Source organism: Lissotriton helveticus, chromosome 8 (genome assembly GCF_964261635.1).
Source record: "Lissotriton helveticus chromosome 8, aLisHel1.1, whole genome shotgun sequence".
NCBI lineage: Eukaryota > Metazoa > Chordata > Amphibia > Caudata > Salamandridae > Lissotriton > Lissotriton helveticus.
The window spans coordinates 16,420,002-16,435,694 of NC_136069.1; the positions used below are offsets into that span (position 1 = coordinate 16,420,002).

Here is a 15,693-nt window from a genome sequence, read left to right on the forward strand (position 1 = left end):
AGGTACATTTAACCAATGAGAGTGTGGGAGCCCAATGAGATACAGGTACATTCAACCAATGAGAGTGTGGGAGCCCAATGAGATACAGGTACATTCAACCAATGAGAGTGTGGGAACGCATTGAGACAAATGGACACTTACCAATGAGGGCGTGGAAGCCCAATGAGATACAGGTACATTCAACCAATGAGAGTGTGGGAGCCCAATGAGATACAGGTGCATTCAACCAATGAGGGTGTGGAAGCCCAATGAGATACAGGTGCATTCAACCAATGAGAGTGTAGGAGCCCAATGAGATACAGGTGCATTCAACCAATGAGGGTGTAGGAGCCCAATGAGATACAGGTGCATTCAACCAATGAGGGTGTAGGAGCCCAATGAGATACAGGTGCATTCAACCAATGAGGGTGTGGAAGCCCAATGAGATACAGGTGCATTCAACCAATGAGGGTGTGGGAGCCCAATGAGATACAGGTACCTTCAACCAATGAGGGTGTGGGAGCCCAATGAGATACAGTTACATTCAACCAATGAGGGTGTGGGAAATGTCAAGTGGGTTTAAGATTTCAGAAATGAATCAGGCAGAGTTGGCCAGTAGGTTCACTGTCTCTGAGGCTAACCAGGCAGCAATTCAATCGTCATGCGAGGTGTTGGCTCAGAAATTGGAAGAGGTAGTGGGAAGAACCGACTTAATAGAGGTGGAAATCCAGGTAATCAAGGCAGCTATAAGCTCCGCCTCAAGGGATGTGGCAAAATTGATAGCACAGAACAATGAGCTTAAGGATGACTTAGAACGGCTGGAAAACCACTCCAGGAAAAATGGTAGAGAGACAAAATATCGAAATTAAAATATCGATATATAATAATATCGATGTTTTAATTTCGATGGTATAGAATATCGATGTGCAATAATATCGATAGACAGAATATCGATATTAAGGTATGTATGTTACTAATATCGAAATTTTGTTTAGTGTTATGTATTTTATTATGTTGTTTATATGTTTGTTAAACATGTTTTTAATGTATGTTTAGAAATTAGTAATTTTTTTACATTTTGCGTTTTAGAATCAGAGCGGGTTGTGGGTTTATAGGGGAATAGGGTGGGAAGTAATTCAATTATAATTAATTGATTAATATGTTTTAAAAATATTTTTGATTAATAAATAATTATTAATTAATAATTAATTGGTAATTAATTATTATTAATTAGTTAATTAAATGAATTAGAGTTAATGTAGTAGTATTTTTTTGTTATTGTTAATTAATAATTAATTGGTAATTAATTATTAATTAGTTAATTAAATAATTAGAGTTAATGTAGTAATGTTTATTATTTTTTGATATTGTTAATTAATAATTAATTGGTAATTAATTAATATTAATTAGTTAATTACATTAATTAGAGTTAATGTAGTAGTATTTATTATGTTTTGTTATTGTTAATTAATTGGTAATTAATTATTATTAATTAGGTAATTAAATTAATTAGAGGTAATGTACCAATATTTTTAATTTTTTGTTATTGCTAATTAATAATTAATTGGTAATTAATTATTATTAAGTGATTGAATACAAATTAAATTTTTTATGTGATTTATTTATGTGTAGTAGGTTGTGTGTTTATAGGGGAATAGGGTGTGACATAATTAAATTAAATTAATTAAAGAGATTGTATTTATTTATTGGTATTTATTGTTAATTATTTGTTAATTAATGAATTGCTAATTAGTTTTTTTAATTATTTCATAATATTAATTATAAATAATGTATTAATAAATATTGTTTATTGTTGTAAATATCTTGTTAACGCTTTTCCTACTGTTGCAATATGTAGAGTAAGTATATATATTAATTTATATGTAGTTTTTAATTTATTTTAAATGTGTATGTATTAGTTACTATTTTTTAAATATGTTTTAATGTTTATATTTATAATTTGCTAAATTATATGTATTTTTAAATTATTTTTACATTATTATTAATATATTTAAAAAAACGATATTTTTTACTTCGATATTTTTGTACTACTATATTTTTTTTCCGATATTGTTGTACTTACCTTTATGTAGATAGAACTCAGATATTTTTGGTTTCGATATTTTTGTGTCGATATTTTTGTATGTCTATATTCTGTCTGTCGATATTATGTCATAGATTCAGGAAAAATAATCTGAGACTTTTAAATATTCCTGAGACTCTTGAGAGGGCGGATATTAAAGGATTTGTTATCTCCCTGTTACAGGAGACGTGTCTAAAAAGCTCACTGTACATAAACCTGGCACAAGAGATTCAAAGGGTCCATCGTGATCCCTTTAGGAGGAATCCCGGTCGACAGAAACCCAGAAAGATTCTGATTAATTTCTTCTCCTATTCCGTCAAGGAGCAAATACTGTCTGCGGGTCTTACTCATTTCTTTTTACTTTTTAGTTTATAGCCCGAGGTGGGAGAGACCTAATTGGCATTGCCTATTGGAAGGGAGGGTTCCTCGTGGGAGTAAGGGGCACAGGAGGGTGGGGGGGGGGGGGGTAGGATGGGGTGCAATGGGATAAGAATCAAAATAAAAAACTCGTCTCACTTGAAGTACTTAACAACTTGGTTAACTGATCTGGGTCAGGGATTTGTAGGCGGATGGTAGGCGTTGTGACAAAACAAATAAGAACGGGTTTTATCTCTTGGAACGTAAATGGGTTGAGATGCCCAAGGAGGCAAAGACTGATAATGAAATACTTGGAGCACAGGTTTGCCTCCTACAAGAGACGCGCTTGACCTCTGGGGAATCTAAACAACTGTTTTCCGTTACGCCTAGGGTTAAAAGTTATTGCTCTTCTGAACAAACAATAAATAGCTGTGGTGTCGCAATTTTGATCAAGCAGGGGCTAGCTTGTTCTATAAAATCGACACAGACAGATCAAACTGGGAGGTGGATCGTTGCACAATTGGACGTTGGAGGTACAGATTTGATATGTCCTTCCTTCTATGGGCCAAATGTGGATGACCCATCCTACATCTCTAAGTTGGAGTCTAAGTTAATCCTGGAAACCCCTCCTATGATTGTGGGGTCGGGGGGGGGATTTTAATGTCCTCTTAGATCCCCTTAAAGACAGGTCACATCAGGGGCATCATATAGGGGCTCCCCGTATTCATCGTGCAATGAAGAATTTGATTCATGACTTGAGTTGGTTGACGCCTGGAGGGGGAAGATGGGAGACATAGCCGGGTTTACGTTCCATAGCAAAAAATATCATCATTCATCCAGGATCGTTTACTTTTTAGTCAGCAGGAATCTCCTGGATATAGCATCTGCGGTCGCCATACTTCCAAGTCATCTCTCGGATCATGCCCCAATCTTGTTTTCTTATAAAAAAAAAACAAATGTGACTCAAACAAGATGGACGCTTAACAGGGTAAAGCTAGCAGACCCGGAAATTATTCAGGCCACTAAAATATCTTTAAAAAAAAATACTGCGATACGTGGTTGGGTAGCGTCTTGCGCAAAGCCAATAAAAGTGAAGAAGAAACCAATTATCAATAGCAAATGCTCTAGGGAACAAACAGGCAGCGACCACTAGCGTGCCAGAAAGGTCCCTCTGTGAACACACTAAAATATCTTCTTTAGAGTTTTTCAACCTAAATGTCGACTCCATGGCTATCGAAGTTGTTTGGGATGCCTTTAAGGCTAACCTGAGGGTCCGGTTTCATGGCCTCATATGCTCCAAAAATCGAGCTGAAGCCCGGGAATTAAGACTGAGTGAGGAAAAAATGAAGCAGTTAGAAGTCGAAAGCCTCTTGTTAATAGGAGGGAGCCCAGCCAGGTTGGGCAGAGTGCAGGAGGATTTTGACCGGGCTAGGCAAGAGTTTAGAGGGAAGTTAGACGAGAAGTGTAAGGCTCAATGGCTTAGTAAGAAAATGGAGAACCGTGAGTACGGGTAGAAAGCATGTGCTCTGCTGGCTTGGACGGCCAGAACTCACCGTTCTAAAAACAACATTAGTGAGCTAGCGATAAACAACAACGGGGATAAATCTACCTGCATGGAGGACATACAGATCTGCCTCCTCACTTTATTCTCAAATCTCTATAAAGAGAACTTAAGCCCTTCAAAACAACAAATACAGAGATGGTTGAGCAGTAAATCGCTACCTACCTTAACCCAGGCTAGTCGAGACCTCCTGGATGCCCAGATTTTGTTGGAAGAGATAAAAAGTAAGTGTCTTCTGTGAATACCAAAATGGTAGTAAGTTTAGCATTTTGTCTTAAATTCGTTCTGTGAATCGGGCCCAGAGGGTTTATGACCCAAAGAGGCAGGGGGGACACTCCGACAATGAGACGGAGGATGTCCAATGAGGTAAGGGTGGAAATCAGTGAGTGAGGGCCTGTGAGTCTAAGGAGGTGAAGAGACAGTGAGTGTGGGTAGGATTCTGTTTCAGTGTCTTCAGAACACCCCCCTGTCTGGTCTTCAGAAACAGAGGGCATCATGTGTGCTGAGACTAAACAGTGTACCGCTACTCTTCACCTGGTGAGAAGTTATGTTAATTGTTATGTAAATAGATTTTTATATATAGAGTTCAGGGACACGGCTGCTTCTCAATCCATGGGGATTTGTAAAGTGTGGCAACTCACTGCTTGTATGGGACAGGCTGGTTTAGAACTGCCTGGATGGGGAACCCTATAAGTAGGAAATATGCGTGTAAATTGAGTGACCGCCAGTGACCGAGATCTCCCCCTCTTCCTCTCCACAGATGCTGAGCTGCTTGGAGCACATGTACCACGACCTGGGCCTGGTATCAACGTTCAGCATCAACGCCATCACCCTGAAGAGATGGTTGGTAAGAATTTTTTATTTATTTTATTTATTTAATGCATTCTTATAAAGCGCGGACTTTACCCAAAGGTGTCAGAGCACTGTACAATAGAACCAGTTACATTACATGAGAGAACTGTTGCAGGAATGGAACAAATAAAAACAGCATGCCATAGAATCAAAGCGACGCAGGCAAAAGGCACACAATCTCAGGCACAGCAAGCACAGACTGTACAAGCAAAAATATGAATATAAATGATAAATTTTACAATGAATAAAGAACTTCCTGGCGAAAAATAGCAGGCCATAGAATCAAAACAACTCAGGCAAACGGAACACAAAATCAAACGCAGCAGGAACAGGATGTACAAATAAACATATAAATATATGTGACACATTTACAATGACTAAAGAACTTCCTGGCGAGGTCTGAGAAGGGGGGAATTAGTTCTGAAAGTGTCTTTGGAATAGAAGAGATTTGAGGTCCGCTTTGAAGATCTGGATGGAGGTGATGGCACAGAGCGAAGGAGGAAGCGAGTTCCAGATTCTCACCGCATTACCTGAGAACGATTGTGCCATCAATTTTTCCCTTTTGAAGGAGGGGGGCTCAAGAAGGAATTTTTCCGCATTCCGAGAAGGTCTTGAGCCTCCAGACAATTTCAGTTTATTCGCCAGATAGCGAGGGGAGGAAGATCGCAAAGCTTTGTGGGTGATGCACGCCGTTTTGTAGGTAGCTCTGGCCTCGATGGGAAGCCATCGGAGAGAAGACAGGATAGGAGTGATGTGGTCACTTCGTTTGGATCCTGAAATGAAGCGAGCTGCTGAATGGAGGACGGATTTGAGAGGAGTGAGGTGAGATTTGGGAAGGCCAGTCAGAAGAGAATTACAATAGTCCAATCTAGAGAGAACTAGCAATTGAACCAAGGTTTATAGGTCATTCTCCGGGAAGAACCGACGAATCCCTCAAAGAAGGCGCAGCTGATAACGTGCGCTCTTGGCTCTTGATGTGTGAGATTAGGTTGAGTCTTTTGTCCAGTATGACACTTAAGGATTTAGCGCAGTCCACAATGATGGGTGTAAGAAATGGAACCCCCGGCCGGCCAGGGCTTGCGCCACAGCCAGTCAGAGACCGCCACTCCTATATAAAGTCGACCCCTGCTCGCCCTCTAGGTAACGCGGCGCGGGCAGTCAGGCCTATCTCGGAGGACATGTGTGAAGCATTTGCGCACGCACCCACCAACAGCAACATCCCAGGCCTCCCACAAAAGGAACTCCACACGAAGTATATATGAAAATAGTCTTTGTATTAGACAGGACACATAGGAACATACACTTTACAAGGGGTTCAAGGCACGGCAGGGGTTACCAGGGAAAAGGTACAGGGCAGGGCCAAGGGACCACTGCCAGTGGTACGCATCTGATGGAACTGGCATTAGAACACATATCTCCTGGGAGCTTCCTAGAACTAGCAGTAGACTCACTCTGACCAGGGATCACATACATGAGACATTGGGTACTCAGGCTGGAAGGGACAAGGTACATAACACAACAGAGGCCCCCATCAGCAGGGCCACACATAGTAAATCAGCAGGGCAACACATAGTAATCCTCAGCATCACATGCATATTAGTCCGTAGCACCCCCTAGGCCAGATGACCATCCTGGGGCAGGGGCGCCTTAGAGTCTCGGTGTCCAAAGGGGCCTGAAAGGGCCCGGGCAAACCTAAACGTGGCAGCGGCCCACGAAGTGCTGGGCCGCTGAGGGACTTGGGCGGAGCCTGGCAGGCTCAGGGGGACAGGAGGGCGATGGTGGAGCCTCTCGGGGCTCAGGGAAACATGGTGGGGCCTCTCGGGGCCCAGGCAGGGCCAGGGACACGTGGTGGGGCCTCTCGGGGCCCAGGCAGGGTCAGGGACACGTGGTGGGGCCTCTCGGGGCCCAGGCAGGGTCGGGGACACGTGGTGGGGCCTCTCGGGGCCCAGGCAGGATCAGGGACACGTTGGAGCCTCCTCGGGGCTCGGGGCAAGAACGGTGGGCAGGCGGGGCCCCCCCTCGGGGGACCCGGCATCACTGAGGGCCCCCGGGGCCGTGACGGAGCCTCGCGGGGCTCAGGGCAAGAACTGTGGGCCGGTTGGATCCCCCCTCGGGGGACCCGGTAGCACTGGGGGGTCCGCGGGCCTCCCGGCCCAAGTGCGCTCGCGCTGGAGGGGAGGGGCAAGCCCGACAATGTGCTCCGACACCCCGCCTCCCCTCCGGCAGCACTCACCGGTTCTGCGCTGGACTCTCCTCGCTCTCCGGAGGCTCGGCGGCATTGGGGGACAGTACAGGCACGCGGAGTAGGCTCCCGCTACTACCTGTCCTGCTTCTGCTTCGTTCGGTCCCCTCACGCGGCGGCCGGGTTCCCTGGGCTTCCGGGTGCGCGTGGGGACGCCCCCAAGGTTGGGCCAATCCCCGCGCGGCCCAGCAATGACGCGGGAGGAGTCCCGGCGGCCAGGACCAATGGCAGTGGGACAATGCCTTCTCCGGGGCCGCCAATGGCAGCGCGGCCCTGGAAGGGGAGGCGGGTGCAGCGCCTCCACAGCCGAGTCCGGGCTGCAGCGGTGACTCGGGGAGGTAGCGAGGAGTAGGCTCCCTCGTAAATATGCCAAGCAAGGGGATAGGCGAGGTAGGCACTCGCTGGGCGTCTGGCACCTCCGTGGAGTAGGGCAAACGCCGGGTGGCACCGGCTCGATGAATCCAGCGCTCCCCAAGCGCTAGAGAATAGATACAGCGTTCCCAGCGCTATAGGGGGAAAATAGAGCGCTCCCAGAGCGGTAGAGGGGGAAGGCAAGCAGCAGAGTCCAGCAAAGAGTCCAGGGGCTGGGCAGGGCCCAGGGAGGCCAGCCAACCCTGAGCCCAACCAGCAGCACGCCCCTGGCAGGCTTCCAGTCAGGACCAGCAGGAAGAAGAAGAGAGCGAGAAAAGGGCCCACCCCCCTTTTATACAGGAGCACCCTTTGTCTCCAAAAAGGGGCAGGCAGGGAGAGAACCAGCTGGAACTGGTTACAAGGAATTTCTTGGTGCTGGCCAGGCCAGGGACACTGGACGCATCCCCGGGGGGGTGGGGCCAGCCTGGTGGGGGAAGGCCCAGCCAGCTTCAGCCAATCAGGCGCCAGCACATCTACTGCACACACACACCAAGGTCTAGAAGGGGCCCTTCCCTTCTGGCCACACGCATGCCGCGACATCATCTTGTAGCATTCAACCTCACGAGCGCGCACAGACCAAACACGGCCCGGCACGCCCCACGCATCAGGAACTACCAGAGCCACATACATCCCCCATGCATTCCTATGGGCGGCAGGTCTCTCTCACCACGCACACACTCAGGAGGGGACTCACCATCCCCCGGTCACATATACTAAGCACAAACTTCAGGGATGGACCTGCCAGACGGGCCAAGTCCAACACATGCCCCCCCCAGCCCAAACGCAGGGGAGACCAATCACTACCGGGATGGACTTCCCTGCTGCAGGGCGGTAGGACGTGGACGCGGCCCGCAGTGCCGGACCAATAAACATATCCATATTAAAAATAATAAAAAAGTTAAAACAAAAAACAAACAAAAAAAATAAAAAATGAAGACATAGGTCCAACCAGGCTACCCACCTGGTACTCCTTAGTTGCCCATGACTAGGACCAGGCCCTAAGCCATCCAGATACCACTGGTCCCTGCTAATCCGAAGTGGGGGGGCGGTACCCCTGGCCCCCAACAGCCATTCTCCACTCCCTTTCTCAGTGTAGCCACGACTACCACGGTTCCTTCCACCTAGGGTCCGCACCCTCAGGTTTACCAGAGGTCACGGGCAAGAATGCCCCACCCTACCTCTACTTCTGAGGTTCCGCGTTCTCCCAGGAGAAACACCCTCAGAACACACCTTCCTACCAGTCTTGGAATTTCCTCCCTCCACTGGTCTTCCACCTGGGAACTAAGCGTTCAGCTCTCCCCAAGGCAAGCCGCGGCCGAGCCAGCAGGTCTTCCTTGTCCGGGATACAACTTAACATGAATTCCGCCAGGGCGACACCTGACACCTAAAACACCACAAGATGAGCCGCGGCAGCGCCAGCAGGTCTCAGTACAACACAACATAAATTCAGCCAGGGCGACCCTGACACCTAGAACACAACAAGATGAGCCGCGGCAGCGCCAGCAGGTCTCAGTACAACGCAACCTAAATTCAGCCAGGGCGACACCTGACACCTAGAACACAACAAGATGAGCCGCGGCAGCGCCAGCAGGTCTCAGTACAACGCAACCTAAATTCAGCCAGGGCGACACCTGACACCTAGAACACAACACGATGAGCCGCGCCAGCGCCAGCAGGTCTCAGTACAACGAACACAACAAGATGAGCCGCGGCAGCGCCAGCAGGTCTCAGTACAACGCAACCTAAATTCAGCCAGGGCGACACCTGACACCTAGAACACAACAAGATGAGCCGCGGCAGCGCCAGCAGGTCTCAGTGCAACGAACACAACAAGATGAGCCGCGGCAGCGCCAGCAGGTCTCAGTACAACGCAACCTAAATTCAGCCAGGGCGACACCTGACACCTAGAACACAACACGATGAGCCGCGGCAGCGCCAGCAGGTCTCAGTACAACGCAACATAAATTCAGCCAGGGCGACACCTGACATCTAGAGCACTACAAGATGAGCCGCGGCAGCGCCAGCAGGTCTCAGTACAACTCAACATAAATTCCGCCAGGGCGACACCTGACGCCTAAAACACAACCAGCGGGGTAAGGGGACTTGATGCATCCAACACATTCAGCGGGGTAAGGAAGGACATTATTATCGTTGATTCAGCAAGCTCCCCCTCCCAGGGAACTTACACCCCATTACTCAGCACACCTCAACATTCATCCACACATCGTCCCTTAGACTGGTAAGACAGTTTTCTACCGCCCAGATTCCTCAACCTGACCCTGGTGGCACAGGTACCATTACTCTAGGGGAGGGACAAGGATCATACACATTTGAACACAGCTACGCAGACACCACTGGATCCCACCCTTCTGGGGAATCCAGAAAACCATATTGTACTAGGGAGAGGATTTACCCTCCCAAGCTAGGGGCAACTAACTAACAGGGTACACAGACACTTTTTCCACAGAACAGACATTTCCATTGATCATTAAACATTTCCATAGGGCAGACATTTTTAGCAACCTGACCTGACCCCATGTGGGGCAGGTATCATTACTCCAGGGAAGGAACAGGGACCATCCACATTGAACACAATTACGCTGCCACCACTGGATCCCACCCTTCTGGTGAATCCAGAAAACACATCGCACTAGGGGGTTGATCTACCCTCCCGGGCTAGGGTCACCTAACCAGAACACATTTTTCACAGAACGGACATTTAAGTAACCTCCTAAAAACAATAATCTCCTTTCTTTGCGACCAGTTACAATACAGAGTTTTTGTAGGGAGGCCAGTTATCGTTGTGGTACTGCGCAAACACAAGTCCGGATCCCACCGCTAGCCGCCAGTGTAAGAAATGGAACCCCCGGCCGGCCAGGGCTTGCGCCACAGCCAGTCAGAGACCGCCACTCCTATATAAAGTCGACCCCTGCTCGCCCTCTAGGTAACGCGGCGCGGGCAGTCAGGCCTATCTCGGAGGACATGTGTGAAGCATTTGCGCACGCACCCACCAACAGCAACATCCCAGGCCTCCCACAAAAGGAACTCCACACGAAGTATATATGAAAATAGTCTTTGTATTAGACAGGACACATAGGAACATACACTTTACAAGGGGTTCAAGGCACGGCAGGGGTTACCAGGGAAAAGGTACAGGGCAGGGCCAAGGGACCACTGCCAGTGGTACGCATCTGATGGAACTGGCATTAGAACACATATCTCCTGGGAGCTTCCTAGAACTAGCAGTAGACTCACTCTGACCAGGGATCACATACATGAGACATTGGGTACTCAGGCTGGAAGGGACAAGGTACATAACACAACAGAGGCCCCCATCAGCAGGGCCACACATAGTAAATCAGCAGGGCAACACATAGTAATCCTCAGCATCACATGCATATTAGTCCGTAGCACCCCCTAGGCCAGATGACCATCCTGGGGCAGGGGCGCCTTAGAGTCTCGGTGTCCAAAGGGGCCTGAAAGGGCCCGGGCAAACCTAAACGTGGCAGCGGCCCACGAAGTGCTGGGCCGCTGAGGGACTTGGGCGGAGCCTGGCAGGCTCAGGGGGACAGGAGGGCGATGGTGGAGCCTCTCGGGGCTCAGGGAAACATGGTGGGGCCTCTCGGGGCCCAGGCAGGGCCAGGGACACGTGGTGGGGCCTCTCGGGGCCCAGGCAGGGTCAGGGACACGTGGTGGGGCCTCTCGGGGCCCAGGCAGGTCGGGGACACGTGGTGGGGCCTCTCGGGGCCCAGGCAGGATCAGGGACACGTTGGAGCCTCCTCGGGGCTCGGGGCAAGAACGGTGGGCAGGCGGGGCCCCCCCTCGGGGGACCCGGCATCACTGAGGGCCCCCGGGGCCGTGACGGAGCCTCGCGGGGCTCAGGGCAAGAACTGTGGGCCGGTTGGATCCCCCCTCGGGGGACCCGGTAGCACTGGGGGGTCCGCGGGCCTCCCGGCCCAAGTGCGCTCGCGCTGGAGGGGAGGGGCAAGCCCGACAATGTGCTCCGACACCCCGCCTCCCCTCCGGCAGCACTCACCGGTTCTGCGCTGGACTCTCCTCGCTCTCCGGAGGCTCGGCGGCATTGGGGGACAGTACAGGCACGCGGAGTAGGCTCCCGCTACTACCTGTCCTGCTTCTGCTTCGTTCGGTCCCCTCACGCGGCGGCCGGGTTCCCTGGGCTTCCGGGTGCGCGTGGGGACGCCCCCAAGGTTGGGCCAATCCCCGCGCGGCCCAGCAATGACGCGGGAGGAGTCCCGGCGGCCAGGACCAATGGCAGTGGGACAATGCCTTCTCCGGGGCCGCCAATGGCAGCGCGGCCCTGGAAGGGGAGGCGGGTGCAGCGCCTCCACAGCCGAGTCCGGGCTGCAGCGGTGACTCGGGGAGGTAGCGAGGAGTAGGCTCCCTCGTAAATATGCCAAGCAAGGGGATAGGCGAGGTAGGCACTCGCTGGGCGTCTGGCACCTCCGTGGAGTAGGGCAAACGCCGGGTGGCACCGGCTCGATGAATCCAGCGCTCCCCAAGCGCTAGAGAATAGATACAGCGTTCCCAGCGCTATAGGGGGAAAATAGAGCGCTCCCAGAGCGGTAGAGGGGGAAGGCAAGCAGCAGAGTCCAGCAAAGAGTCCAGGGGCTGGGCAGGGCCCAGGGAGGCCAGCCAACTCTGAGCCCAACCAGCAGCACGCCCCTGGCAGGCTTCCAGTCAGGACCAGCAGGAAGAAGAAGAGAGCGAGAAAAGGGCCCACCCCCCTTTTATACAGGAGCGCCCTTTGTCTCCAAAAAGGGGCAGGCAGGGAGAGAACCAGCTGGAACTGGTTACAAGGAATTTCTTGGTGCTGGCCAGGCCAGGGACACTGGACGCACCCCCGGGGGGGTGGGGCCAGCCTGGTGGGGGAAGGCCCAGCCGGCTTCAGCCAATCAGGCGCCAGCACATCTACTGCACACACACACCAAGGTCTAGAAGGGGCCCTTCCCTTCTAGCCACACGCATGCCGCAGACATCATCTTGTAGCATTCAACCTCACGAGCGCGCACAGACCAAACACGGCCCGGCACGCCCCACGCATCAGGAACTACCAGAGCCACATACATCCCCCATGCATTCCTATGGGCGGCAGGTCTCTCTCACCACGCACACACTCAGGAGGGGACTCACCATCCCCCGGTCACATATACTAAGCACAAACTTCAGGGATGGACCTGCCAGACGGGCCAAGTCCAACAATGGGTTTACTGTTGAGTAGATTCAACTGATCCAACCAGGATTGAACAGGAGACGGGGAGAGAGAGTTAGATAAGAGGAGGAATTCCGTTTTAGAGGGATTGAGAATGAGTTGGTGCACTAACATCCAGTTGTGAATAGCTTTGAGAGTAGAGCTGAGTAGTGAGAGATCATGAGGGGAAGACACCGTGAGGTATATTTGGGTGTCGTCCGCATAGAGATGGTAGAGGATTCCAGATTTGCTTAGAAGGTTCCCTAATGGTTCCAGATAGAGATTAAACAGAGTGGGAGCAAGAATAGAACCTTGAGGGACGCCTTGACCAACCACCAATGGAGACGAGAGACTGTTTGCAATCTTGATCATTTGGGATCTGTCTGAGAGGAAAGAGGCAAACCATTTGAGTACTGTGCCTTCCACGCCCATTCTCTGTTGAAGAATGTTAAGGAGAGTGTTGTGATTAACAGTGTCAAAAGCTGCAGAGAGGCCAAGAAGAATCAGAAGGTACGATTCCCCTGAGTCGAGAATATGCAGCGCATCATCGAGCACTTGCAGCAGGGTTGTTTCAGTGCTGCAATTTTGAATAAAGCCCGACTGGAACATGTCGAGGAGATTATTGTCCATAATGTGTTGGGACAGTTGTTTTGCAACACATTTTCTGTGATCTTTGAAAGAAAAGGGAGATTGGTGATGGGGCGGAAGTTATTGAGGTCATTTACATCTGCAGAGTTTTTTTTAGAAGGGGGGTAACCTGTCCTGTTTTGAGGACAACTGGAAGGGATCCTTGACTGAGGAAGAGATTGACTAGCCTGGTCCAGTAGGAAAGGGTGTTAGTATAGAAATCAATGACGATGCCACTGGGTATGGGGTCAGAAGAATGGTTGGAGGGTTTGGTTTCGCGGATGCATTTGAGGAGATCAACCTCCGAGATGGTGGCAAAATTCTGCCAGGTGACTAAGGCTTTCCGCTCCTCGATGGGGGTGGGGTGGATGACCTGTTCCACCAGAGATTTTACCTTTTGATCAAAGAATATAGCGAACTCAGTTGCTTTCTTTGAAGCATCCTCAGGCTTGATGGTTTGGGGAGAACAATTTGGGTTTTTGATGAGGTCGAAAAAAGTTTTTTTGGTCTGTTTTTAGCTGAATCAAGGAGGGATCTCTTAAGATTGTCTTAAGACTGTCTTAAGACTGTCTTAAGTTTGTCTGAAGTCTGTCTTTAGTTTGTCTTAAGTCTGTCTTAAGTTTGTCTTAAGTCTGTCTTAAGTTTGTCTTAAGTTTTTCTTAAGTCTGTCTTAAGTCTGTCTTAAGTTTGTCTTAAGTCTGTCTTAAGTCTATCTTAAGTCTGTCTTAAGTCTGTCTTAAGTTTGTCTTAAGTCTGTCTTAAGTCTGTCTTAAGTTTGTCTTAAGTCTGTCTTAAGTTTGTCTTGAGTCTGTCTTAAGTCTGTCTTAAGTTTGTCTTAAGATTTTCTTAAGTTTGTCTTAAGTCTGTCTTAAGTCTGTCTTAAGTCTGTCTTAAGTCTGTCTTAAGTCTGTCTTAAGTTTGTCTTAAGTTTTTCTTAAGTAAAACTTAAGACAAAATCCTAACTTTACGACTACTAAATGCCTTCTGTGAATACCAAAAGTGGTAAGTTTAGGATTTTGTCTTAAGTTAGTTCTGTGAATCGGGCCCCGAGTGAATCATAGCACACTGTGTGATGCACAACACACCGAGTGAGTCACAGAACACTGAGTGAGTTTCTGATTACTGAGTGAGTGACTGAGCACTGAGGGAGTCAAACACACCTGGTGCATCAGTGTACCTGAGTATTTCACCGAAGAGTGAGGGGCTTATTTACAATCCCCTTGCGCCACTTTTGCGTCATTTTTAACATGGGAAAAGTGACGTATGGGTGGCGCAAGGGGATTGTAAATAAGCCCCTGAGTCCCTAAAGAAAGAATCTCAACACACTGAATGAATCTCAAGATGCTCTGTAATTCCGCACTACATAGGACCACTTGATTTCTGGCCTGGTTGTGAAACTGTTGTTCAGTTTGCATCCGGAGCAGGAAAAGGTATGCCACACTCAGTTGGTAGGCTATATGCACTCAGGGGGCAGGCTATATGCACTCAGGGGGCAGGCTGTATGCACTCAGGGGCAGGCTGTATGCACTCAGGGGCAGGCTGTATGCACACAGGGGGCAGGCTATATGCACTCAGGGGGAAGGCTATATGCACTCAGGGGGCAGGCTGTATGCACTCAGGGGGAAGGCTATATGCACTCAGGGGCAGGCTGTATGCACTCAGGGGCAGGCTGTATGCACTCAGGGGGCAGGCTGTATGCACACAGGGGGCAGGCTATATGCACTCAGGGGGAAGGCTATATGCACTCAGGGGGCAGGCTGTATGCACTCAGGGGGAAGACTATATGCACTCAGGGGCAGGCTGTATGCACTCAGGGGGCAGGCTGTATGCACTCAGGGGGCAGGATGTATGCACTCAGGGGGAATGCTATATGCACTCAGGGGGCAGGCTGTATGCACTCAGGGGCAGGCTGTATGCACTCAGGGGGAAGGCTGTATGCACTCGGGGGCAGGCTGTATGCACTCAGGGCTCCTGTCTGCTCTGGCCCCACTCAGGGGGCAGGCTTCATGCACCACTCAGGGGCAGGCTGTATGCACTCAGGGGGCAGGCTGTATGCACTCGGGGGCAGGCTGTATGCACTCAGGGGGCATGCTGTATGCACTCGGGGGCAGGCTGTATGCACTCAGGGCTCCTGGCTGCTCTGGCCCCACTCAGTGGGCAGGCTTCATGCACTCAGGGGGCAGGCTGTATGCACTCAGGGGGCAGGCTGTATGCACTCAGGGGGCAGGCTGTATGCACTCAGGGGGCAGGTTGTATGCACTCAGGGGGCAGGCTGTATGCACTCAGGGGGCAGGCTGTATGCACTCAGGGGGCAGGTTGTATGCACTCAGGGGCAGGCTGTATGCACTCAGGGGGCAGGCTGTATGCACTCA

At 50.0% G+C, this 15,693-nt stretch overlaps 1 protein-coding gene across 1 annotated transcript in view; it reads left to right on the plus strand.

Annotated features, from left to right (window-relative positions):
* The window catches only part of PDE9A (phosphodiesterase 9A), a 243,595-nt gene that overhangs the window by 104,167 nt on the left and 123,735 nt on the right, over positions 1-15,693 (plus strand). The window contains exon 10 of the mRNA XM_078658368.1: positions 4,741-4,827. Coding sequence (XP_078514494.1) covers positions 4,741-4,827 — 87 coding nt within the window. The remainder of the gene's footprint in view (positions 1-4,740; positions 4,828-15,693) is intronic.